The following is a 26,370-nucleotide window of genomic DNA, read 5'->3' on the forward strand; positions in this document are numbered from 1 at the left end:
TTATAAATGCATTTAATACAAAGCATACACTACACTCATAATTCAGTTCAGGGCTGTTCTGTACTTGCCTCTTGAGGTTTCTTCCCCATGTCTAAATTAGAATCCAGTTTATAAGTCAGAATTTCAAGTTTTTACACGTTTTAAAAAGACCACAGTTATGTTAACTAGATTTCAACTTCAGCTGTATTGAGCGTTGACAAAACTTGTTCAATTTCAAGACTTTATTCATGAGATCTCTTGATGCAAAATCAGCTTGCAGATTATAGATTTGTAAAGGTCCCAGCAAGCTTTGAAGTTTTATGTACTTTATTCATGTTCTGAGGGATTCTTTCTCCTAATCTTTCCCCTAATCTTTCTCAATTTTAGTTGAGAAAAAAAAATATATTAATAGCAGGTCGAGTCTGGCCACCCTACGAAGGCAGTGAACTCCTTCTGTTACAAAAAGTGAATCTTTTCTGCTTGGGAGTTTTTTGAAGGTGGTTCCACTTGATAGACCAAAAGAGCTGTTTCACTTTCAAGGCTCCTATTTCCTTCCCCAACACTCCTGCTTCCTGAGGGGCTCAGCGGATCACGTAGCAGGCAGAGCAGGTGGTGGGTGAAAAGGCCTGGAGGAGGCAGCCTCGGCTTCCCACGCGCTGACGGGTCGTGGGATGAGTCAAAGTAATTTCTTAAAGAGCTAAAGTTAGCAATTAATTTACCTGTAAAAAATTAACTAAATTATTAGACCATGCTAGCGTCAACCCCCATTACAGCCTCACTGGTTCTCGCTCCTCGGTGTGCTCACTGGAGCAGAAGAGAAAGGGATGGAGGATTTAAGGGCTCGAGGACATGCTCATGCCGTAAAGTTAAGTAAAAAATAAAATCCCAAACTCTGCAGGAAGTATTAGGCTTTTGTCAAAATAAGTACCTCTAAAAAGAATAAGAAAAATGTAACTATAAGAGAAAAACTAGAAATATAATAAAATGTCAACAGGCGCTGGGATTCTGGGGGCTTTTAGTCTTTTCATGAGTTTAACAATTTTCTGGAAGGAATATTTTTGATGAAGCAACAACCAGGGTCCACCAAGGAGCGGGGGTTGTTTTCTAAAACTCTGGCGCACTCATTCGCAGAACAGCATGCAGCTGTCAGAAACAGCCTTTGGGAAGTGTATGGAACAACGTGGAGAAGTGCTCGTGGCATTTCCGCAAAGCCAGATGCGGGGTGCAGAACCTCTCTGGAAGGCTGTAGCCGAAGGAGGTGACAGTGGCTGCCTCCAGGGAACGGAGCAGGAGCACCGAGGGCAGGCCTAGGAGGGAGACTCATCCTTCTCTGTGTGGTTTTGCAAGATGGTCAGATCAGCACCAAACAAGAGTCCAGTATACCTGGTCTGATGAGAATGTGGACAATGTTACACATTGCAGGGTGAGGGGGATTCCTGTAGCCGCGCAGAGAACAGTGACACGGAGGCAGGCTGCAAGGCCATTCCCTGTATCCAGCTCCTCACCCACGCTTGCACAGAGAAGCACAGAAGTCTGCCGGCTCCAGCGTGGTTCATCGCCGTGGAAACGGAACAGCCTGAAGGTCTGTGATGGGCTGAGTCCCATCCTCCCCACATCCCTGTGCTGAAGTCCTCACCCCCAGCACTCCAGAATGGGATGGGCTACATTTGGAAATAGGTTCTTTAACGAGGTAATTAAGTGGAGCTGAAGTTACTAGGGGTGGACTCTAATCCAGTATGCTTGTTGTCCTTGTAAGAGATGCGAGCACAGACACGCAGAGAGAACCCACGTGAAGACAGAAGAGCAGGCGGCCGTCTCAGAGGCAAGGAGGGAGGCCTCAGAAGACACCAGCCCTGCCATACCTTGGTCTTGAACTTAGGCCTCCAGACTGTGAGACAGTCCAACTTTCCTCTGTCGAAGCCCCCTAGTCTGTGGGACTTTGGGATGGCAGTCCAAGCAGATAGTCTGTTAGCAAGGGATGGATGAATAAAACCTTGGGTACAACAGAACCACTAATTACCAAAGCTGTAAAGAAGATCCCAGCAGCACAGAGTCCAGTGAGCGGACACCCCCGGGCCTCAGTTCCGGCAACACTGGTCCCGGCCCCCTGCACTCCAGTGGCCAGAAGGGCTTGGTCCAGCACCCTGTTCACGGGGAGCCCGACACTGAAGGACAGGGGAACGTGGAGACCTGGGTTGTGACTAGGGCCATGTATAGGGCTGGCCTCTAAACTCAGGGGCCAGAACCTCACACCCCAGAGAAGCAATCCTGCTGGAGCGAGTGGAACTCACTCCTGCCCTCACTTGTTCAACTAACAGTTGACTCCAGTTCCTGTGTGAATCAGGGCCTCACTAGATATGAAGATATAAACACACCTCGTGGTCAGCAGGCAGCCGGCAGTGTGGTCGGGGAGAGACGAATGGAATCAGGTCACTCAGGACTCGAGGGGTTATTGGGCAGAGGCCAGTGGGGGAAGATGTCACAGTGAACACAGCGTCTTCCACGTTCTATTTCCTCTGCTGGAAAGGCCTGTCAGTTTTGTTCGCTCAAAAAAGGCAGGTCTTCAGGCAGTAACAGTAACTGGTACGAAGGCACAGTCCCGGCTGCAGGGACAGGGCTGGAGGTGGGCAGCAGCACTGCGGGGCGGAAGCGGGCTGGTTAGGGTCAGAGGGGAAGGGGACGCAGTGTGTGCTAGACAGTGGGAGACAGCAGAAGTCTGTATGAAGAGGACGGGCTTGCTGGGCTGTCTGGGGAGATTCTCTAGCCGCAGCTTGGAGAAGTTGCGGGGGAGGTGGGGAGAAGGGGTTGGTGATCAGGCAGGAAACTTGTTCCAGCTTCTGAGGCTTTTCGGGGCCAGTACACACAGAGACAGTTGCAACTCACCCGAGGCTGCAGCTGGAAATGCTGAAAGGTCATTTTGCCTGCGAAACACGAGACAATGGACAGAAAGTCCGCCATGAATGGATGATTGTCACTGGCAACTGCTTAGACTGAGTATATTTGAATGTCAAAAGTGCTTATTCCGATGATTTGCTTTGAAAACAAAAGAGGCCATTTGATCCTCAGGGCGCTGTGGGTCCAGAAAGGCACAGAGAAAAAGTGCTGTAGTGTCCAGAAAAGCGCTCCCCATCTGCCTCCGCTGGTTGGATCAGCAGTTCTGGAAAAACTGTGAGGTGGCCTGGAAACTGACATGATGCCATGGCACGTGGAGGCCAACTGATACCCAGGGGTTGCAGGTGTCCGGGTCCCACGCCGAAACCCCCAGCGCTCACCTGTACGCTCGTTCTCAGGCCTTAGAGGGCCATGCTCGTCTGAGAAGTCAAGAAGAAAACTTCAGAGGGCTCCACTCAGTCCTGTTTGTCGCAGGCGGTGCCACTGCTGGAAGAAGCGTACGTCCCTGCGGGAGGTACAGTCCCTGCTGGAACGAGAGAATGTCCTTCTCCCCTCAGCTCCGCTACAGGAGAGCTCTGTGATGCCTCAGACAGGTCATGACACTCCCAGGGACTTAGTTACCGCAGATGTAGGGGGGAAAAAGCCAGGAGCTCCCAAAACGGAGATAGGATCCCTAAGCGTAACTCCAAACCAATCGAATCAAAGTGTCTGAGGACCGGGACCCTGGGGTCTGTTCGTAACCAAATACCTGTTGAGGCATCTATTCCCTGCGTAACCCCAAGATCTCTTGCTTTTTAAGATACTTGAATTTCTAAGAACAGGGAGAGAAGGAGACAAAGCACCACCATATTTTTGCCAGTAATTTGGGGGATTCTCATAGGAGGCTTGGATGACTCTGGGGTTTATCTTCCCCCCATTTCTAACATCTACTGCATTGCTCTCTTAGTCTGTCCTCTTCTCTCCTCCCAGTGCCAGCCCAAACCAGAGCCAAGCCCCCCTCTTTAAGATGGAAAGCGTCTCTAGCTCTGGTGGGAAGAGAGGGACATCCCAGGACAGCCCAGCAATTCTCCCCCTTCCTATCCTCCGGAGTACCCCCGATTGGTCTTCCCTCTAGGAACACGCCATCTCAGGTTGCAAGCTTCTGCCGCCTCGTCCTTCTGCTCCCGAGTAGGTCTGGGTAACTCCCTCGAAGTTCTGTTCACTTTTTCCAGCAAAGAAGTTTGCCCCCACAACATACATCAGGTACCAAAAGTCTAGGCCAACCTTTGCATATTTCAAAGCACATTATGCACATTAGAGAAGAGGTCTTTTTAGCAACCCAGGCACTGACAGGATACCTTCTCTAGAAGAGAGTCAAATGATTTGGTATCGTTCCCACCTCACCAGTTTGCTCCTTGCCCTGACCTGCCGAGGGTAAGAGCAAAGCACAGTTTCCATCCCCCCGGTTGATGGGATTCCTGCCGCGGGCAGTCCGCAATCTGTTGTCAACGGCACCTCCATTTCCCCACCCCTGCCCACTGAACAAGCTCCCCGAGGGACAGGGCCAGCCCATCTGCATTTGGAAACCACCGGACCAGGGGAGTTGTAGAGCTGCTTTCAGCCCTAAAGTCCTTTGTTAAAGTGCTTCTGCACCAGGAGGCGAGGTGGACTGAGTGGCTTGGATCCCGGTCTGGCTCTCTGGCTAACACGCTGGATGACCTCGGGCAAGTCACTCAGTCTCTGAGCCTTGGCTTCCACGTGTGCAAAAGCAGGATATTAACAGCAGGTTCCCAGACTGTATTAGGTAACGTGAAAGGAATCGCCAGTAACCGCTAGTTCTCTGCCCAGTGCGTGAGAGGTAGCCTTACACAAGCTGAGGGACTTAGACAAAGCTCAGGTGGACTGGCCCTTCTCTCAGCCAGTATCTTGCCTCTTGGACCTCATGACATCATTCACTGAGCCTGAAACCTTCACTGAAGATCCTTCCAGAGCGGGGCCCAGCCACCCCACTACCTCTATGGGCAACAGTGAGCAAAGCCTGCTCCTCTGGGCGGCTTCTGTATTCACTGGTACTGCTTTGTTGCAAAGTCAGCATCCAGTTTCAGAACAAGGGCAGGCTTAACGTCACCTGGTCAGGAGGTTGGCGAGCAGTGATGGGGCAGTGCTGGGTAACCTCCGGGCACTGTGACATGAGGTAGCTCCAAACTTACAGGATGGGTGTTCTGAACGCTGGATTCCCTGGGGCGCTCCTGCAGCAGGTGCTCTGATCTTGTCTTTCTGGTCACGCTGAGCTCTTTGAGGGCAGAGAACGGGTCTTTAGCATCTTTTACCTAACAGAATGCCAGACCTATTCCGGACATGACGTTTGCTAAATAAGTGAATGCGTGAATTAATGGATGGACAGACCGGGGTAGGGTTTCAGATTATTTTAGCTCAACATCACTAATCATCAGGGAAATACATAGAGTATTTTAGATTTGGCCTTTTTGAAAACAAAACCATAAAATGTATTTCTTTTCAGCAAAGCTCATCAACCCAACAGATACGTATTACTGCATATGATATTTAGGACAATAGGAACTCTGAGGCAGTAAGAACAGACCCAATCTTCTGTCTAAACTTTGGTCCTAGATTGAAATTTTCTTCTATTGCTGAATGTTCCCAGGGGAAAAAGGTACTCATCTCTCTTCCATGTATTGTCCTGTCAGTATTGAATAAGGCTTCTTAATACGAAAAGTGTCCCCCAGGACCTAGCACTGCCTGACATACAAACTTTATAAGCCCGGGTCCCCCGGGCTGGACTTGTACTCCGTCGTGTAACAAGTAACTGATTCTAGGCGGTCCCTAAAGGGGCCAATGGTCCCTGTCTGCCCAGGACTGAGGGGTTTGGCAGAGTCCCGGCAAAGCAGGACTGCTGGTCACCCTCGCGACCACCTCCCTTCTCACCATCAGAGTTCTTCTCTCAGAAATGAGGGTACTTAAATACAGTGAAGCCCAGACATAAATCACACTGCAAGTTCCAAGATTTCACTATGATAAGGAATATTCTACACAGTCCACACCAATGGTGATCATACCATTTTTGCTGGCACACAAGATGTGTACTTTCCTTGGTCTTGCAACCTCAAGGTATTGCTGTTGGAGGTGGACCCTGGCGGATTTCAGGCACCTACGTCTCTCCCCCTGTCCACCATCTAATATTCCTCCTGGGATAGTGAAGCTGGGTTAAATTGGGGTGAGCCTCCTACACTGGCCCAGATGGGCTACTTCTTAACTTCCATTGCCTCCCCAGGGACCAGAGCTCAGGTTCCAGCACTTCTGCCCCAGCATCAGGACAGGTGCGTCATGTCCCATGTCGTTGACCAAAGAGAAGCACCAGCAGGGTACCTCAGGGAAAGGCCCACGGTCAGCAGCTTTCTTGGGACGGCCTGGGGTTCAGCTCTCAGCTCGACCACTGAGTCTGTCTGTGGGGGAGCTGGCAAACATCCTCCCGATTCTGTTTCTTCATCTGTAGAAAGGGCTTAAATCCTACCTGCACTGTTAGGGATGAAGATCAGACGTCAAACCCCAAACCCAAACCATCCAAAGTACAAACTGAACATATGATGCTCAACGTTTAAGTAAAACCTTAATATTGTTCACATTTGTTAAAATACACACACACACACACACACACAGATATATACACACACTTCAGAATGGCAAGTCTCTATGTACACAAACCAAAAGCAGTTCTTCTCAGAAATATTTCCTTTATATAGAAACGCAGCATTCATTTAGTAAGAAACTAATTTTTTTACCATTTCATTTGATGTGAACAAATTCTTTCCTGCCAAGGTATGTGACTGAGGGAACAACCTGGTGGCATGTACTTTACTATCATTATTATTATTAATTTTCCACAACATTTAATATGTTTCCTTCTCCTACATCGAATATCACCCAACAGAAGTTCCCAAAAGGAGCCACAGCACATTCATTACAAAGATAGAAAAGAAAACTGTCTTTCAAGTTCTGCTTTCCGATAGGATGAGTAAACTAAAACAAAGTCAGATTTAATCGGCTGTGAAACTGAAAAAAAAAAAGGGGGGGGGGGGACCAGCCCGAACATATATCATGGCCGTGGTCATCAACATGTCTCTGTGAAGTGAGAGGAGAAAAGAACAGTATCTGCCTCTTCTTCCCAAGCTTCAGTGTAACTTTTAAGAAAAATTATTTTTAAAAAGACATGGTGCTGCCTCGGTGCAAAATTTGGGTGTTTGCTCGGCGCCATCCCTGGGCACGCAGAAGGCGCGAACGCAAAGGAAAACACCTGGAAAACAGCAGCCCCTCTCCAACTCCTGGGAGACGTGGACAGGGGACCTTCTGATTTCCAATCCTGGCTCATTTAAGGAGCAAAAGAAGGGTTTCATCCCTGGGGGAAAAAAAACACAGCCAACTTCAGGACGCATGCCTGACCTTCAGTCCATCCAAACATCCGTTCACGGTCAGTCCTCCTGGCTCGTCAAGTTTTCTGTATTCTGGAAACTTCCCGCAACGCAATCCCTCCCCGGCAGTCTTCTGAGTGTAGTTACTGTGTTTGAAAACAGTGATGTCGCCAGTCAAAGGACCTGGGGCTCCCCGGGAAATAACCATCTCTGGGTATGTTCTGGCAGACAAGGCACCTTGGCTTCACCTTCTAACCTCTGGAGTAGACGTCCAGGTTTCCAACATCCAGATTTCAGTGGCTGGAAGTCATGCTGGAAAAGCAGAGACCCAGCTGCCCAGAATGCACTGTCCCTGCCATTCTGGCACATTCTTCCCTACCCCACCCCACTCACATGTCCTACAAAATATTAAAACAAATCAACTGGACGTCGCTGATTTAACGGTACAAAAAGGCTTTATAAAAATACTCCCTGCCCTTAAGAAACGAAAACAAAAAAGATGCATGTAAACATGGCCTCTAAGTCCCCGGAGAACTCTGGAGTCTCTCCATCTCATCTGTTCAAAAATTTGCAGTCTTATGCGCTCAGCTTTTTTTTTTAGAGGTATCAATCTGTTTTTTTCTTATTAACAGAGTTCAGAGTCTGAGACCGCCTTTGACCATGAGCTTGTGGTTTCATTGGCAGGAACAGGATGATCAGGAGACTGATGATGTGTAAGTAAAAGTACATGGATCTAGGAACAAATACACACACAAATTACATTTCACACAAGGATACATGTGGGAAACGTCACATGAAGCAATGACATCATCTGCAGTCTGGAGCAAATGAAGACTCTGCCCTTGGCACTGGTAGACCTGACTGCCCTCGGGCTTGTCTTGATCCATTCCACAGAGAACTCCCTTGGGTGGGTGAGCGGGCCCGGGAAGGACCGAACCCACAAAGCTGGGCAGAGCAAATCAACCAGCCCGTCCGCAGATAGACGCGTGGCACTGTCCCACTGACATAATGAGCATATGGAGAGAATTAACCCCAACAGCTAGAAAGCCACCATATTAAAAGCCTAAGGAGACATGGAATGCAATTCAAACCCTGCACTCTGTTCCCGAGACACAAATGCAACTGTACTGCAGCCAAGGTGTGCACCACTCAAGTGTCGGGGTTCTTGTGTACATTATGTGCCCAAAGAATCTAGATTTTGAATGCCTACTCCATAACGCAAAATCATTTTCCATCCAAACTAATAAGAAACAAGCTTTGCTTCTGAGGTTTGTAGGTTTTATAAGTGTGATATTAGGCACAATCTGGATACTCAATAAATACTGTACATCTCAATGCACGTAAGTAATGAGAAAACATTGCATTCGTACAACTGTTCTATATCCATTTAGAAAAACTGAATTTACACTTTTTCCACTCACCAACTGACCTCTGTATCATTCCCCAGCTTCTACGATCATAAGGTGTGGTCTACAGAACGTCAAGAGCTCTAGCAAAAGCAAACATTTCTTCTTTCAATAAACACTTACTACCTAGGATGTACGAAGCATTAAACCAGCATCTACAGAAAGTGCAAAGTCCCCGCCCCTTTCTCCAAGGAATGGAATGGTAGCAACGTAACCAGCAGAGGGGTCAACAGCCCCAGGTAAGTGATCATCTGATGTACTGTTTAGACCAGGACGTTACTGAGAGTGAAAGACATGCCTACAGTCAGACACGCTGGCTCAACAAGGGTAAACCAGGACTCTCACAGGCACGCTCCAGGCATAGGCAACTCCAGCTTTCAAAGTCTCTCCTAAAATATACTTTGTTCTTGCCTTTTGCCTTAATCTTTTACATATGGCCAAATCTACACTGGAGCAATTACGTTAGATTAAAGTCAAATATTTTGGGAGTCCAGGGGAAAAAATTCAGCCCCCCAGGAAGGTTTACTAACCTATTCTGACATTCCATACTGCTCTCAAATTTTAAGGACTATTTCGTCTTCTTCTTATGGAAGAACTCAGCTAGCATTTACAGAGAGCATGCCAGGACTAAACTAGGTACTCCAGATACACAGATGAAGAAAGCTTAGTTCCTACTCTAAAGGAGTTTTTTGCTATTTACAAAAGTTCCTACACAAACTCTAACATTCTTATACTTTGAAGTTAATAAAATGTTATCTAGTTAAATTCACAGGAAGGTTCTGCTCTGGACTGAATGTGTTCTGCCCCAAATTCTTATGTTGAAGCCCTGACTTCTCATGTGATGCTATGTGGAGAACTAGCCTTTGGGAGGAATTTGGTTTAGATGAGGCCTTGAAGGTGGTGGTGGGGGGCTCATGATAGTATTAGTGCCCTTATTAGAAAATAAACGTAAATCAGAGTGTGAGCTGTCTCTGTCCCTCACCCCATCTCTTTCGCATCCCTCTCTACGTGAGGACACAGTGAGAAGGCAGCCTTCTGCAAGCCAGGAAGAGTGCTCTCACCAGAAGCCAAACCTGCCAGCACCTTGATCTCAGACTTCCCAGCCTCCACGACTGTGAGAAGTATATGTCTGTTGTTTAAATCACCCCATCTACAGTATGTAGTCCTACCAGCCCAAGCTAAGACAAGTTCTTTCATAATACATTTAAATGTTTACTTGGGGCTCATTTGCAACTTAAGGGGAAAAAAATTAGGCTAAGAAATTTAAAGCTGGGATTTGAAGTCACGATAGACTGGAAAGTGACTAGACGGCAAAATGAAGCCCACCTGACATTTAAATGTCAAGCAGGAAAGGATACCAGGAGAGATAGATTTGCATACAACTGCCATTTATTGCATTACTGAATAGCCCTTAGGGAGGGGCAGATCTGGAATGCAACCAACCTACCTTTACTTTCATTTCTTTTGTTAGTCAGTGATTATCTTGAGAGTCTTAAAAAAAACCCTTTTTTTAAAAAGATTCAGAAAACACCTTTAGAGGCAATCTGTAATAATGGGCAACATATGGCTATTAAAATTAGATACAATTGAAAATTCAGTTCCTTAGTCACACTAGCCACATTTATGTCCACACACACTGGTGGCCAATGTATTTGACAGCATTTTGGTCACTGTAGAAACTTCTATTGGACAGATCTGATCTAGATAGGGAATTTAAACTATACACATAAGCAACTATGAAAATGAGATAACACACTAGGTTGAACTATTTGAAATTGACAAAAGTGACCGAAGTGTCAATTTCACCCTGTTAAACAAAGGTGTTTTTTAAAAAATAAACATTTTAGATTGTCTTTCAAAAGAAATGGAAGTCTACAAGAGAGTGATTTGGATTGATAATGATTTGATTCTTTCCCTAGAGCCCCTGCCTAAGTGTAAAAATGCTTAGTTGGTTAAACACAATGCACATGATCATAAAAAAAAAAAAAAATCACCCCGTCATGTGATTCACCAAGTAGTAATAGTCTTCCAAAATAGCTTCTCCTAGAGAAATTTTTAGTAACTGCACTACTGCTCTTGCTGTTTAAAGGAACTTTGCATCTGAAACTCGGGTCTTGCTGTGAGAGTTTTGCTAAATTACTCACCTTCTCTGAGCCTCCACTTCCATACATGATAAACAGTGAAACTGATACCTATCCTTCTCTCTTCTCAGCTCACTACCTTCTACCTTGAATTAATTCTTTATTCTGCCCACATGTGTTTCTTGGGTCTTCAGTGCACAGGGCCTCCTCCTATCATGAGGGGGCGTATCTATGCTGCTCCCTGTGTCTGGGATGACTCACAGGGCTCCATCCACCACACCCACCATGCCTGCTTCAAACTCCCGTCATGCAGCCTCCAGGATTTAGCGAAATGTGACTTTCACCCAAGTTGGCTTCCTGTTCCCTGCTCACATAAATCTTTGTACCATTCAAAGTATGATCCTAGTGGATATTTACAAATATGTCAGTTATTTCCGGTCGCTTCCATCAAGCTACCCACTCTGTGGAAGCAGGGGTGATTTCTGTCTTTTGCTCCCCCATCTACCCCCAGATTCTAGGATACTGCCCAGCATCCTGTAGGTATTGAGTGGTATTGCATTGAATGCAGGCATTTCTGGTATAATGTAATCCATATAATTCCTTAAAAAAAACTCAACATCTGGCAATATCATGTGCTAAAATACCAGGGCTGGGGTGGGTTTTTTGTCGTTGTTTCTTTTTTTTTTTTTTTTTTTGGTCTCTCTCTAGTTCTTGTTTAATTATTAGTCTGCATAGTGACAGATTTTCCAAACATTGGAGGAAGCCTCATTCCGCTTGCTTAAGGAATGCAAGTCAATGTGTTTCAATGCCTGTTATGAAAAAAAAAAAAAAAAAAGTGCCTCCCTAAAAAAATCTGGTTTAACATAACACAGTTTCTATTTCACTTTGTTCCGTTTCTTTACAAAATACTCATCTCGGGGTTGAGGTCTAGCTCAGTGGAGGGCACATGCTTAGCATGCACAAGGTTCTAGGTTCAATCCCCGGTACCTCCACTAACAACAACAAAAACAAAAAAATCACTAAATAAAACAATCATCTCCTCACCATCAGTAGCAGCGCTCTCTCTCCCCTAGACGGGGGAGGGCGTGGAGGAGGTTGGGTGCCTCAAACGAAAAAGTGAGGAGGAGGGCTCAGGGTTACAAGTTAGAAGCAGACAACTCAAAATCTACAAGACTCTGTAACCAGAGTGCCTCACAAAGACAGTTAGTACCAAAGCCAAACCCTTGGACAGCCTAGGCCGATCTCGCAACTGGGCTGAAAGGCTGCTTCAGGGAGCATTAAAATGTACAAGGTGATGAAGGGCAACGCGGACTGGAGGGCACCAAGACAAGGGAAAGGACATGGAGCTGTGAGCAGGTGGGGGCGCTGGAAGGAGGGCGCCGAGGAGGTACCATCAAGATGGAGCCAGGGGCGGGGGCGCCTCTCTGGGGAAGGCACCCAGGGAAGGGTGCTTGATTTTCTCCAGATAGAGCTGAGGGGACTCAGGGCTCCTTCTTCTGTAGCAGCCGAACTGAGGGCTTTTTTTTACTGAGGCTTATAATTCTTTTTCCACCATTCTGGCAACCTTTGCCTAGAAAAATGTGTGTCTAAACCAGCCCACTTCCATGTTACACTGACACAGAACTCCCACGCCCTAACTGTATTACAGAAACAGACTTTGTTGATGAGTGTTGCATAGTTCCCTCTATCTTCTTTTCCTATAACCTGAAAAAAATCCCCCCACTACTAGACACTGATACCTGGACTGGGTTGTGAAGGTTTCTTTGATCACCCCTGACCAGTGCGTCCAATCCTGGACGTACAAATAAGGCATGTTTGTCCTGTTTATTTCTAAGCCACTTTTCTGACGGTAGTTGTGTCCCATACTTAATCTACAGAAGTCCCCACAAATCGGTCAGTAAGACAAGTTAGTATTTATCGAGTGCAGACTACATGCCAGACCTTGGGACTGAGCCCTGGACACATCTGCCTTGCCCAATCCTAACAGAGGTGCTTTGAAATGAATGCTATTCTTACCCTCATTTTACAGTTGAGAAGACACAGGTAACGAGGTTAATAATGTGCCAGGGGTCACAGAACCATTTCTCCAAGAGTAGAGAAATGCAGCGAATTCCACAAGAGTGAAACAATAAAAGCAAGCAAGGATAGGGGTGCAGTTTATCTGGAGGGCTGGTGTTTGAGTATGAGGGCCAGACACCCTTTTCCTAAAGGCCTCTTGTCTGCGGTGCGACCCCCAGGCCCCACCCTCAATGCTGCATCCTACTCTCCTCCACCATGTACAAGGGCGCCCCCACAGGCACTTGCTGGAACTGCCATCTCAGGGGAGCACAAAGCCCTCTGCTGGACCATCAGATCAGTGCCCAGCCCCCGCCCAGGTCTGCCCTGCACTCAGAATGCCCCACAGCCTAATCCCAGCAAAAAGAGGCAAGGCCAGTGAACTTACCTGCTGTTGGTCATTTAGACACATCCCTTCCAAAGTCCCTGCCCTAAGCATCCCTGACTTGTGTGAGGCGCAGCTGAAGGGCTCCCAGTCAACTCTGCTCATCTGCACAATGGCCTGTTAGTGTCTCAGCACAGCCACTTCCTCCTAATGCTTTCTCTAGACGTTTTCACACCAAAACCATGCACAGCAATTGTCAGTACAGGTCCATTTCCCTTCGCCCACTCCCAAGTCAAACACAGAACACACGTTGACCACACAGTGGTCAGGAACAACGGAAACTTACTTGTATAAGCTGATGGTCGGTTCAACGGCCAGCAGAACGAAGGGTGCGACCGTGTAGGAGACGGCCAGCTGTGTGGCAGCCCAGGTGCCCGTGTCATAGACAGCCTTGAGGGCTTTCGAAGAAAGGAAGTAATGTCTGTAGTTGTTCCTCATCTGCGCTCCACGGAAGTCGCCAGGGAAGGGGTGGGAGGGCGGGTTAGGAAAAAAAAAAAAAAACTTTTACTCCATGCATGCAGGCAGTATACCTCAGGGACACAGGGGATAAAGGATACCAGCCATCTGACTTCTATTTTCAACTAAAAATACCATTATGGTTTTCTTATCATAGAAAAGGTACACGTTCACTGTAGAAAAATTTTTAAAGACCAACTAAGCAAAGTCAGATATTTTTTTAAACATCTCCCAACAAAAAGTACTGTTTAAAAACTTGGCACATATCCTTCCAAGTCTTCTTCTGTTCATATATATCCATATTTATATTTTCAATAGCCTGTTTTCACTTAGTAACATAGGATTTTTTTCCATATCAGTAAATATTAAACTAAAATTAAACAATTTTAATTAGAGAAAAGTTAGTCTCCTGCCCCCGCTACTGTAAGCACTTGTGACCATACACCCTTGTAGAAAAGTCTCTGCGCTGTTTCCCAATTATTCCTTTGAGTAACAGTAATAACTATAATAATAAGAGCAGGTACCATTTACTGAGTGCTCACTGTGTGCCAAGCCTCTGGCTCAGGCTTTACAGGTATCACCTCTTGATTCCCCCAAGTCTGTCATGTAAGCATCATGATGTCCATTTTACAGACAAACAGAATTCTCAGATGGAAAACGCTGGGTCAAAGAATACACTCATTTGTAGGTCTTCCGACACATGGAACTAGATTTGGCTCCAGAAAGAGGCCTAATTTCCAGCACCAAGGGCAGCATTGAAACAATGGCTCTTAGAGGTGGGACAGCCTCAAAGCCGAAGGGCTTCCGAGGGCTGCCTGGGATGCTAAGGGCCCCTCCTGAGCTCTGAGTTCCTCAGACAGAGGCTAGAGGTCCATCCCTGGGCCGTACTGGGACGCACGTAAGAGATTTTATTAGGTAACTTCCTGGGCCTGACACACTTCATGACTGTTGGAGTTCATTCTCCTTTCAGGAAAAAAAAAAAAAAAAAAAAAGGAAATACTGTACTATCAACCTTCTCCTCTCCATCCCCCCAACTCATTTGTGAAAAACATCTCCAGGTCACCCAAGAGAAGGGCTTTACATAAATCAATGCTTTTAAGGCCCGTTGAGATCAACTGAACTAAAGACATTTTAAAAATAATACTCTGAATATGTTTACAAAATGCTGGCTTTTGTTTCTTAAGTTTATCCTCCTGGTTTTTAGTTTTATGATCCAAGGTGGTATATGAATGGGAGAAAAAACATCTTCACTGGTTTCAATGCACAAATACATACACTATACGAAGTGTGCTAAGCAGACTGAATAGTCATCAATTATTCATCTTGTTCACACATGTATTCCAACAAACCTTCATCTAATGAAAATAAGAATTTCATGGTGGGGGGGGACTTTAGTTCACTGTGGTAGCCCCAGCACCTACTGGCACATAGTAGTGCTCCTGAAATAATAGGAGATGGATTCAAGAATGAGTGCACAGTTATGCTGGAGCTCCCAAATCCACATCTAAAACACAGTCCAACAAAGTTCATTAAAAGCTCTTGGCCCCTGAATAAGGAAAGCCACAATCATTGTCAAATGTTGAAATGAAATAAAATACAAGCGTTTGTATTTGACAATTAGAATACGCGGAATTGTAATTACTTATACGCATGTTCATCTCATTCTTGGAGGGCAGGCATCGTCTGTAGTCTATTACTATCATTGCTCTACAGCCAGCAAATGTTAGGAACAGCCTAGGAACCACTGAAGGCCACCCGAAAAAGCTGGAGAACCAAATTTATAACATTCAACAAGGACTTTACACAAACTAATTTAACTCGATCAGGCATGAGAGGTTAGAGCAGTCTCCAACGGGCCAGTTCCTGGGGCTGCAATTTTCCTGGCTGCTCAGAGTCTGAATTATTTCTAGGTGCAGGATAATGAAATGAGAAATTAGAGTGTAAGCAAAATGAAGTCTTACATTAATCAACAATCATCATCACCTGTAATTAGTAGGCTGCGTTTACAGCCTTTAATGATTAAAAATGTTTTCATCTCTTAAGGTACTAAACATTGCTCCTAAAAGTCCTTTTGTGTTGCAAACACCCTCTGTAAGCAATACAAAAATAAAACGGCTAACCATTTTATGGCCAGAAGTTCCCGTATATTGAAGTATTTGCTTTCATGGGAAGACTTCCGTTGTATGATTTTTCAAAACATCGCTCCCACCCCAACCCCGACTCCTGCTGGGACCTAGAAGATGACACGCATCCAGGCATCCAGTTACTAAGGAAAAGACATCACCACTAGAGGAAGCTTACCGTCCTGGCTGCTAGTGTGACGAGGATTCCAGTTAAGAAGGTGAAATAGTATCCAGGGTAGACACCATGCCACAAGGCAGACAGGATGAAGGTGAGCACTGTGGGGTACCAGGGAACCCGCTCATAGCACACTCTGTGAAGGGAGGAAGGTACACTGAGCCACAGGCCGAACATACCAGGAACTTCCACCTACACCTGCATCTCTGTGGATCAGAGCATGCAAGCATCACCTGGTCCCCGACTGATAATCCAAGCAGCCTTGAACTTATTAAACACTACCAGATAGGCCATTCATAGTTCAACCTTTTGGGGAGATGCATGAATCTTTAATCTCCTTAGAACTAAATGATCTGGACCCCATCACACAATATCTAATAAAAGGTCCCAACGAGAGCTCCTGCCTTATAGAAGCTTATTCCACCAATGGCCTGATCTACCAGGAATACCTATGGATAAGTGCATGCCGCTGGCACTAAAAATTTTAGAATCAGGATAAGGGTCTTTAAAAGCAGATATCCACATTTAGTTGAAATTAATTTACTTCTCCAAGCTGGCCCCAATGCCATCTAACTACTCAGCATTGCAACCTTTTTGTCTCTCTTGGCAATGACTCCAGCACAAAATCAATGTGTCCATTATATGACCTTTTCAGTTCTCATGGCATCCACTGGATTCCAGTCCACGAATTTGCCTTTAAGAGTGAGGACATCGTGAGGATATAGAAATGTCAGCAAAAACCCTGGAGATCGTCGGCTTCTTGGTTGTTTATTAAAGTGACAGGAGACTTCCTCCCAAATTCAGTTTATGAATTGCCAGTAGCCCTGTTAAGGAGCCACCACATGGCTTCCTCAGTGAGAGGACCCAGGTAAAGGATAAAATAGAAACCCCAACAGTTAACACTAACCCAGCCTAGACGGCTGTCAAAAGTTACCAAGTTAAATCCAAACTAAGGATCCTGGCTCTCTCTTCATGGGAAGAAAGTGAATCTGAGGAAGGAAACACAGGTCGGGACCCCATTTGTAATGTTTCTTTTTGAAACAAGAGTTAGTTTGCATGGGCATTTCTTTCTTACCCTCTATCTTTTTGTCTGAATAAAATATTTCATTTTCTAGAATAGTTTAAAAAAATTTTTTCATCTTTTATGTGCACGCACGCTTGTTCAGTCATCAAAGAACATAAACTGCCAGTGGGGACTGTAGGACTCTTATACACTGGAATTACTCAATGTACAGAACAGAGTTTTAGGCAAAAACAATCTGCAAAATTAACAGCAATGACATTAAGGGCAAGTTTTCAAAAACTGCATGTTCAGGTCACTTGCCTGAGTCGACTTTGTTGGGCTCATGATACATCGTCTCTTCTTTTACCCCAATGTTTTAACCTACGAAAAGCGCTACTTCTCAGAAACAGTAGAATCTACAGCCTAATATCTTTACACTCACCTGGCGCTCATAGGATGGGAACGCTTACTACCTAGAAACTGCCGCCTCAAGGATAGCATGTCATTAGTTCCAAATTAAGGATTGTTTTAAATTTCCGAACGTGTAGAAAAACAAGAAGAGAAATAGCAACAAAATACCAAGTTGAAAAGCATGAACACTGCGGGCACCATAAAGCTTTCGATACTAGGGATTAACAGCAACCCTCAGTGATCTGACGCTGGCAGTGACCCTCGCTGCCATCTGAGCAAGAGGGTCTCCTGCAGACAAGAGGCAGCACACATCACAGAGGCGAAGAGCTTGGCTCTGGAGACAGACTGGGCTAGTATCGATCACTCGTTCGCTGTGTGACTTTGGGCAAGTTACGTAACCTCTCTGTGCCTCGCTTGCCTCATCTACAAAATGGGGATAGTAACTACCAACATCTCATGGGATTGATATGAGAATGAAATGGGTACCTGGTACACAATAATGGCAGTATTAAATGTTTGATACATTAACAGAAATACGCTACGTTGTGACCTTCTCAATTCACTGTATTTCTGCTCTCTCATTTACACAGCATAGACGTTCATACCAAACAAAAGTGTCAGACGGCATTACTGCTGGCAGATGGCCACTGTTTACCTAATGATGCCCATCCAAGCCATGAGTAATGAGGTCACTGGTGTGTTTCTTACCGCTTCAGCCAAGAAGCTGTCTGAATATTCCAGTTGTCTACGTACATTTTGAAACTCGTGGCAGTCTGGAAGGGAGAAAAATAGCACCTATCATTAGCTTTAAAAACACCCCGAGAAATGGAAAGTCCTCCCCAGAATTTCCCTCGTGGCAGATTAGATGGGCTCTTTCTATAATGATGACTGAGTCGAGAGGAGACAGTAAAATTTCCCCGTGTTTCTAACATCTACTTTGCAACTAAAACTTGGCTTGCAAAGTCTCCATTTTTCTTAAAAGCTATTTTCAAATTATAGGACAACTGAAGGAATGTTCTGTGTGTTTTCCTTCCATTCTGGTTCAACAAAAACTTTTCAGTCATCTGAATTTTAAAACTAAGTACTCTAAAATGGGATTTGCCACAGGAAGGGTTTAATCATGTGAATTTAGCGCCTTTACGGAGACAGTCTGAATTTAACTGTCATCTTTGCACGGACGTGGCCGTCTGTAAACTAGGTCAGTTTTGTGAAGTTAGTCTACAAAACAGCTACAGAGGTTCAAAGGCTTCCAACTGCATCTGGAATAATAAGAGATTTTATGCATGAAGGAGTCACAAGACAAAAGAAAACAAAGAAACACTGCCCAGCTGGCAAGGATGCAGGTGATTCAACCACTGAGGAAGGGAGATCCCAAAATTAGCCATCAATGGGGCTTTCTCATTCAAAATAAAAAAAGACTTATCAGAGGCTGAAGCAAACATCCAAGAACAGAATTCCTCATGAACGTGGTAGGAAGTGCAAATGCCACTTTTTTCTGTTTTCTGTTTCAACCGTAAGAAAACCTTAGGCTACACTTTGGCTTAATCTGTTACGTTTGGAAGGGAGAGAGAACAGACTGATGACAGATTTTTGTATTATGAGTTTTTAATTTCAAGACCCTAAGGAGTTTTATCCGTCCATGTCTTCTACGGCTAATAAAATGCTATACACACAGCTTCGAGGTGCCTTAACTAAATCAGACTCCCTCGGTTTTCTTTAGCTCCCTGCTCTGTATCAACTTCATTGGAAAAAGCAAACTTTCTTCTTCTGGTTTTCTTTTATAATAAAGACATAACTCAGCCCTTTACCCAGAACACACGCCCACAGTGAGAGGACTCTGTCTTCCGGTGCACAGTCGAGGGGCCAAGTGGGCAGCCCAAGGTCAAGGGGAACCACTCTGAAGGACCCTTGCCCACAGCACTCCACAGCAGCCGGCTGTGGTCCACGAGTTTTGAGGGAGAGAATTTTAGTGGGAAAAAGGAAAATCGTACTATATTGCTCTCTCTCTGGCATCATCCATATAGGAAAAAAAAAGAAGCTTGTGCATTATTTACGCTGCTTTTCCAAAAATGAAAAAGGTTGCTCTGGGGGCTGGAGCTTGTCCATTCAACATGAAGAGATGTCCCAGGCATCAAGAAGGTGGAGGGTGTGTCCCCCATGTCTCCTTGTAGCCTAGTTTCCACCTAATATGGGTGGCAGGTGGTCGTCCCCACATCCCGGGTTTTCTATTGTACATACACAGTCCCCCTCTGCCCGGACTCCCTGGTGGCACTCTGCCTGCCCCGTGGTGGGTGGAGAACCATCACCAACAGCAACCATGCGTCACCTGGCTAGAGAACCCGCACTTCTGTAATGTGGAGAATCCGGCCCTTACCCCCCCCCCCCAGCTGCAAGGAGGAAGTGGTTCAAGACTTGGCATTCTTTTCAGCCCCAAGGGATGGCCATGCCAAGGAAACCAAGAAGGATGTAGCCCCAAAGAGACCACCTCTAGTGATGGAGCCATGGAGAACGGTAGTGCCAAAGCAAAGCCAGCAAAAGAGAAAAGCCACACTGACTCTGGTAGCCTAAAAGCATGGTGACCATTCTTAAAAGCGAATGCATGCTAAATGTTTCCAAAGGAGCCACAGAGAACACGTGTGATGGTGAACTGTAACTACAACTGCTAGTCTGTATTCTTGACCGAGGAGAGCAGAAAGTGAGCAAGAGAAAACGACATCTGTACTTTTCGAGTTGATAGAGTAAGAATGGAAGGAACAGAAAGATTTGCCTGGCTATTTTTCAAATCTGTGTGTGTGTGTATCATTATGACCTGGACCATGAATACTGCCAAGAAACTAGGTATCTCAAAAATAAAAAAAAAAAAGAAAAAGATCCTGAGATAAAAAGTGTCTGGGAGGCTGCTGGACCTGATACTCCCCGAGAGCAGCTTTTCCTGGGACACTGATAATGAACTCTGGGTACCACACTCAAAGCAAACCATTTGCTTTGTTCACCATGACAGCCTGATTTAAAAGCATGATTAACTCACCTCAATCTTCCAGATGTTTAGGTTAGAAAGTAGATCCCAACAGAAATTTCCATTCTTATCCACTCCACTGAAGCCAAAGCCAGCTGCGTTATTCACTGCATCAGCTATGGTTTTTAAAACAACACATTAGGATATAGAACAAAAGTCACATGGCTGCTTTAAAGGACACTACACATCTGTCTAGCTTTAAGATGAAGACAGGCGGTTGTTTCCTTGGAAAAGAAACAAACAAAAAAATTGTGAAGGACCTGGTACCATGATGGAATGGAGTTCTGGCTCTTTGGAGACCTCAACTTTTATTCCTTCACGAGCATCTAGTGAGCACCTGCTAAGTAAGAAGAAAGATGCCAGATGCTCACAGAATGCAAGATGAGAAAAAGAGCAATGAAGGAACAAAACAAAGAAATGGGACAATTTAGTGACCAACTTGATAGAAGAGGAAAGAGAAAGGTAAAAATACACAGAAGCTCAGAAGCAGAGACCAGAAGATCCAGGGGCCCCCATCCAAGAGCTGTCATTAAAGATGGCTGGACACAGGCTGACAGACAGCATTTCATCAGGAGGAGAACCAGCTCTGAAAGAAAATGGAGCTCATTCTGGACGTGTGAAGCATGACAAGCCACTAGGATTGCAGTGGAGGTGGTTAAGACACAGAAGAACTTAGAACCCGGGAAAAAGAACAGAGCTAGAGATGTGAATCTGGGGCCAGCTGCCACAGAGGCCACGTGTGGACACAGTCACCAAAGCCATCCTACCTCAAAGTCAGTCTAAAAGCCTCACTTCCATCATTATTTCACTTCCATAAACTCTAAGAAAGTGTCCCCCAGCCGTATTTCATTTCTAATCAATTCCTTAATGAAATTTTTTATAATCAAAGAGGTCTGATGAAATCAGCATGCTTGCATTATGAGGCCAAGAGGCTAACTTTCTCTTTCCATTTGTCTTCTTTTCAGCTCATTCTGTTATTTTCTTAAAAAAAATAATTAATCAAACTAATGAAGCCATAACACTGTCAAGTCTTAGGTCTGGGGGAGATTTCAGAGAAAAGTTTCTTTCCTGTGGCTCCATGCATTCAGTTTTTATGGGCGTTCATGTCCAACTCACGTCAGATTCCTGCAGGGCTACTCTGAAGAAAAGCCACCTGTTCTAAGTCTGGCTCCCTTACTCTTGGCAGAGTTGATGATTTCATCTTGCTTATCTTATGCTTGGCTTCACTGTAAAATGATCTGGTTTCTTTTAGAAGAAAGAAGGAAAAGTACTGAGTTCTGATACGTCTTTTCTCCCAAGCTGACTGAAAGGAAACTCAGTGGAAAAGTTGAACAAAGCCAGGACAGGATGTTTCTGTGAAGAAACTGACAGTTTTCAGTGTGTGGCCACAAATGGTGAATGACAGACATAAACTAAACCAGGAGAAGATGAGCTCTTGAGGTCTGTGCTGACAACTAAAACCAGGGCTGGACTGACCATGCGGGACCAGCAGAGCAACCCCAGGACCTTCCCCCATCTCCAGCCTCAGATCTGCCTCACCTGGTCAGATCTAAAAAAAAAAAAGCAAAAAAAGCAAAAAAAACTTTTTTGGTGCTTACTATCTCCCCAGGAATCTACAAAGCATTGCATGGACATTTCTCATTCAATGCTCACAATGGTGTGAAGATGATGAGGAAGAGTGGGGGAGGGGCAGGGCTCCCGGGTCCCTAGCTCCACTTGGGAACGGGGTCAGTTCATGGCCAAGGGAGAGTTGTCTAACTTCTAGAAACCTTTTCTCTTGAGCAGAAAATGGATATAATAACGGTACCTATTTTAAAAGGATGTTGAAAGGATTAAACCAAGTTGAGTACACGTAGCGTGCACAGCACAGGGACTGGCCCAGGTCAGCACTCGGAAAGGTTAGCTGCCATTATTATTATTATTATTATTATTATTATTATTATTATTATTATTATTATTATTATTATTATTATTATTATTATTAGTGGTGGTGTTGTTATTACCACCGCCCCAATCTTGCTCCTAAGAGGACTAAAGCTCAGTAGTGATGTTAACATGAAGATCACTCAGCGGGTCGACAACGCCAGAATCTGAAGACTAGCCCTCATTCCACAGCCGTCAGAGAGGGGGACGATGGAGAACCAGAAGCGGCAACTCTCAGAACCACCGCATCTGACAACGTGAGAACTCCTGCCGCCCCTTCAGCACATTCTGCTACTGTGTATCCAGGACTGGGTTTTGCCTTAGGGATTCTCCGTCCAAAGCTGTCTGCTCGCATTCTGCATGGCTCTAACATATTACTGAAGATAAATTAATTTGGACACCCGTATTTTAGAATCTGTGATCTTGAGAACACAGCCTGGGCTAAAACTGACCACACTAACTAGTACTAATTAGTAGGAGAGGAACAATCAGCCTTATGCCTTAAGTTCAGAGAAAATAGCCATATTCTTTTTTTCAGGTTTTTTTGGGGAGGGGTGGGGAGTATATTCTTTCAATAGAAATAGAACCAGAACTAGGCTTACACAGTGCAGCTTCACTGAGATGCATCAGGAGGCCAGCTATAGGATTAAATTTATAATTATGTATAATTAGTACATCAATTATAGGTAAACGGTGTTTTAAGGAGATGGATAAAACAATTACTCGGTTAAGCAGCTTAAATATTCCCTGTTGCACTCTTCACTGCTTCTTTATTCATAAAGGATACAAAGGTTAATTTCGGGCCAGCCCATGCAATCTAAACTAAAACCAACTTCAAATTGAGGCCACGCAAATTAATGAACTGTTTCTATGGGAGCTACCCTAAACAATACAGAAATGGGAGGAGGGGGGCAAAGAAAAGACAAAGAGGTAAGTCCATGAGAGAGCTATCCACAGAAAGGGCTACTTCTGTACTCCAGGTACCTGGGCTCATTCCCCAAGTGGCATGGTGATGCCAGACACCCCCTCCCACCCAGATACCCGCCAGCACGACCCGCCTCGTGTTAGACTTTGCCTATGAGACCATGGAATGGCCTTTCTTTCCACCTTAAATCAGGAGCTGATTTAGTCCAGAAGCCAGCCCTTAAGCCCTGGGGTACAGAATGCGGGAGCGGGAAGGGGAGCGGGGAAGGAAAAGGAGGCTGAGTGAAGAAGCAGAGGGTGGTGAAGGAGTGAGAGAGTCTCTGTTACACTTACACACACACACACACACACAGTTTAGAGCAAAGCAAAAATGCTACTTCACATAGAAAAACATGCCCGCTATTCCAAGTAGGGTTCCATCCAGAGCAGGTGTAATGCCTACCTACTAAGGAAATTAGTTTTAAATAATAGAGCATCTGCAGAAAAAGGAATCAGATACCAGGAGACTCCGGGAGCCTCCCCCAGGGGCCAGTCCATGTACATCCTCTCCTCTGTGATCCTGCCACTGGGACAGCCCGGGACGCCTGTCGCCTGGTTGGTGGGCTCACCTGTGTTGCCACACAGGGGAACAATCTTGAGGACTGAGATGTCTCACCTCTGAGTTCCCCACAGCACAGAGCCTGGCAATCAAAACTCCCTGAATTAAACTGAATGTGACCAGAAACAATTTCCCACGTGGCGAATTTTAGAAAAGCTCTCAGTCTCTCTCTGATCAAGTGTTACACAAACACTGCCCTGGACTGAACTTACCTCTGAACATTTCAACCTTTAAAAATAATTTGGGTGGGTGCATGGGTACAGCTCAGTGGTGTAGTGCCTGCTTAGCATGCACGAGGTCCTGGGTTCAATCCCCAGTACTGCCACTTAAAAAATAAAGAACTAAGTAAGCCTAAAAATAATTTGGACCAGGAACAGGGGAGAAAGAGACATGGGGAGTTATGACTTTAATGAACAGTTTCTGTTTCAGGTAATAGAAAAAGTTCTTGAGATGGATGGTGGTGATGGTTACACAACACTATGAATGAACCTAACGCCATTAAATTGTCCACTATAGACGGTTAAAATGGAAAATTTTATGTCATGTATATTTTACCACAATAAAAAAGTAGCTGGTGAAAAAAACAATTTAGTAGCTACAAACTTGATTTTAGGGCTAAAAAACTGGGAGCATGAAACGAGAGAAGAGGAACTCAGTTAAGTGCCCTGCCCTCGCTGATGGAATATGGACTAGGCGCTAGGAACCGAGTCCAACAATCTATCAGACTTAATGGGCCAAGTCACCGCTCTCTGACGTCAGGCCCCGGTCACTTTCTGCTAAGGTGTTAAACGTCCCTTCCCGAAAGGGCTCCCCACGTAAACAGATGCGCCGGCCCCGCCTTATCCAAATACTTTACCGTTCTTGGTAAGTAAATAGGCGGGTTTACGGCTCACTTTAGCATAGATTGAAGCTTTCCCAGTCTAAAATTCTTTAAAAGGAAAGAGAGAAAAGTTTAAAGTTGACTAAAGTTATCTCACAGGAAAAAAACAGTGTGATAAAACCAAATTAAGTTCAACTTTCTACCTTCGGAAAAAACCACTTGGAAGTCAGCTTCTTTCTAAGGCATAAAGCTTAACCCACAATGTCTTAAAAAGTGTAACCTAAGGTAGCAATTAGCACACGTGATAGTAAAAGGAAGTCAGTGTGTATCTTGTCTTATGGACAACCCAGAAAAATTACAAGAAATCCAGATCAGTCTGGAGCTTTTCCCGAACTTGGCCCTGCACTCAATAGCCATGTTTCATTGGTAGAAGCAGCAGCTTCCAGGTTCTGACATCTGTTACTAACTTTGGGTTTAAACAGCAGCCAGGATTTCTTTTCTCCTGATCATGGATAATTGAGCGTATGGATGGCGGGACGGGGAGGGCTATGCTGCCTTCCATTAGGTACAGGTTTTTTGTTTTTGTTTTTTTTTTTTTTTTTTGGTTTGATTAGGTGATCCACACGTGGCTCTGGCCAAGCCACCCGAGGAGGCCCCTCCCCTCACTCACGTAGCACCACTCCGTGGAACTCACCTAACGTCCAGGCAAAGTAATACTTGGGCTTCGAGGCTTGCATGACAATGTACAGGTAGCAGAGCCGAGCCAGAAAGTTTGCTCTGTGAACAAACCAGTCGTCAGCCAGGCAGGTGGCAGGGAAGGTCTTTGTGAGGGTCAGAAACAACAGGAGAGACACCAAGGTCATGCACAGTTTGTGTATCACAGCTCCCTGAAAACGGGGGGCAGAAAATGAGGGTGAGCATTCAGAAGCCTTTTCCAGAAGGAGTGGTGGGAGGCATTCGTCCTGACGGCAGAGACTGCGTGACGGGCTGCAGTCCGATGCAGGATACACCTCGGACCCTGAGGGTGTATCTGCAACAGAAGACAACTTTCACCAGCAGGTTCTACCGAGAGGCTGGAGGTCTCCTTTCCCAAAACGTAAGAGAAATCAATAACCTTCCAGGGTGGCAATCTTCCATCAGAAAGACAGACCCACTGGCCTTCCACTTTGCAGCAGGCAGGGCCCAGGAAATGGGTTTGAATTGCCAGCCAGGAGCACCCAGGCTTAGCTAGGGAGAGTCAACGTCTGAGCCAGGATGTGGGCAGGTCATGGAAAACTTTAGAACACCCTTCAGGATGGTTTACATGCAGTCTGCTCTGCAGTTAAGATGCACTGAGGTTTTTAATTCCCCTGGCTGGACTAATTCTGCCCGATCCCCTTGACATTTCAGGGAATGCCAGCTAACAGTTACAGCTCCCGACTTTTTATAAACACACTGCTTTGATTTGTAATTTAGTGACAGCAATAGCACCTCCCTCACGGGGCAGCTTGGGGCTGAAGCGCGTGAGTATTCACAAGGTACTGAGAACAGTGCCGGGCTCCCGGTTAAGTGCGCACCACGATTCACTATGACACCACCGAGGGGGGCAGCAGCTTGTGCGTGCCAGGCCCCCCCATCGGTGTGTCTTTAGCCAAAATGCAGCCTCACCGCTTAGCAATCTCTGTGCACAGAAATGCAAGCGTCTCCTTGGAGAGTGATGTGAAGACTCTCTGATAAT

At 45.4% G+C, this 26,370-nt stretch overlaps 1 protein-coding gene across 1 annotated transcript in view; it reads right to left on the reverse strand.

Moving 5' to 3' along the window:
* Positions 1-6,582: 6,582 nt before the first annotated feature.
* The window catches only part of MBOAT1 (membrane bound glycerophospholipid O-acyltransferase 1), a 75,801-nt gene continuing 56,013 nt past the window's right edge, over positions 6,583-26,370 (reverse strand). Inside the window, exons 8-13 of the mRNA XM_010974256.3 lie at positions 25,348-25,540; positions 20,401-20,504; positions 18,081-18,145; positions 15,962-16,094; positions 13,491-13,642; positions 6,583-8,010 (exon numbers count right to left, since the gene is read on the reverse strand). Coding sequence (XP_010972558.1) covers positions 7,884-8,010; positions 13,491-13,642; positions 15,962-16,094; positions 18,081-18,145; positions 20,401-20,504; positions 25,348-25,540 — 774 coding nt within the window. The 3' untranslated portion in view covers positions 6,583-7,883. The remainder of the gene's footprint in view (positions 8,011-13,490; positions 13,643-15,961; positions 16,095-18,080; positions 18,146-20,400; positions 20,505-25,347; positions 25,541-26,370) is intronic.

Source organism: Camelus bactrianus, chromosome 20 (assembly GCF_048773025.1).
Source record: "Camelus bactrianus isolate YW-2024 breed Bactrian camel chromosome 20, ASM4877302v1, whole genome shotgun sequence".
Taxonomy (NCBI): Eukaryota; Metazoa; Chordata; class Mammalia; order Artiodactyla; family Camelidae; genus Camelus; species Camelus bactrianus.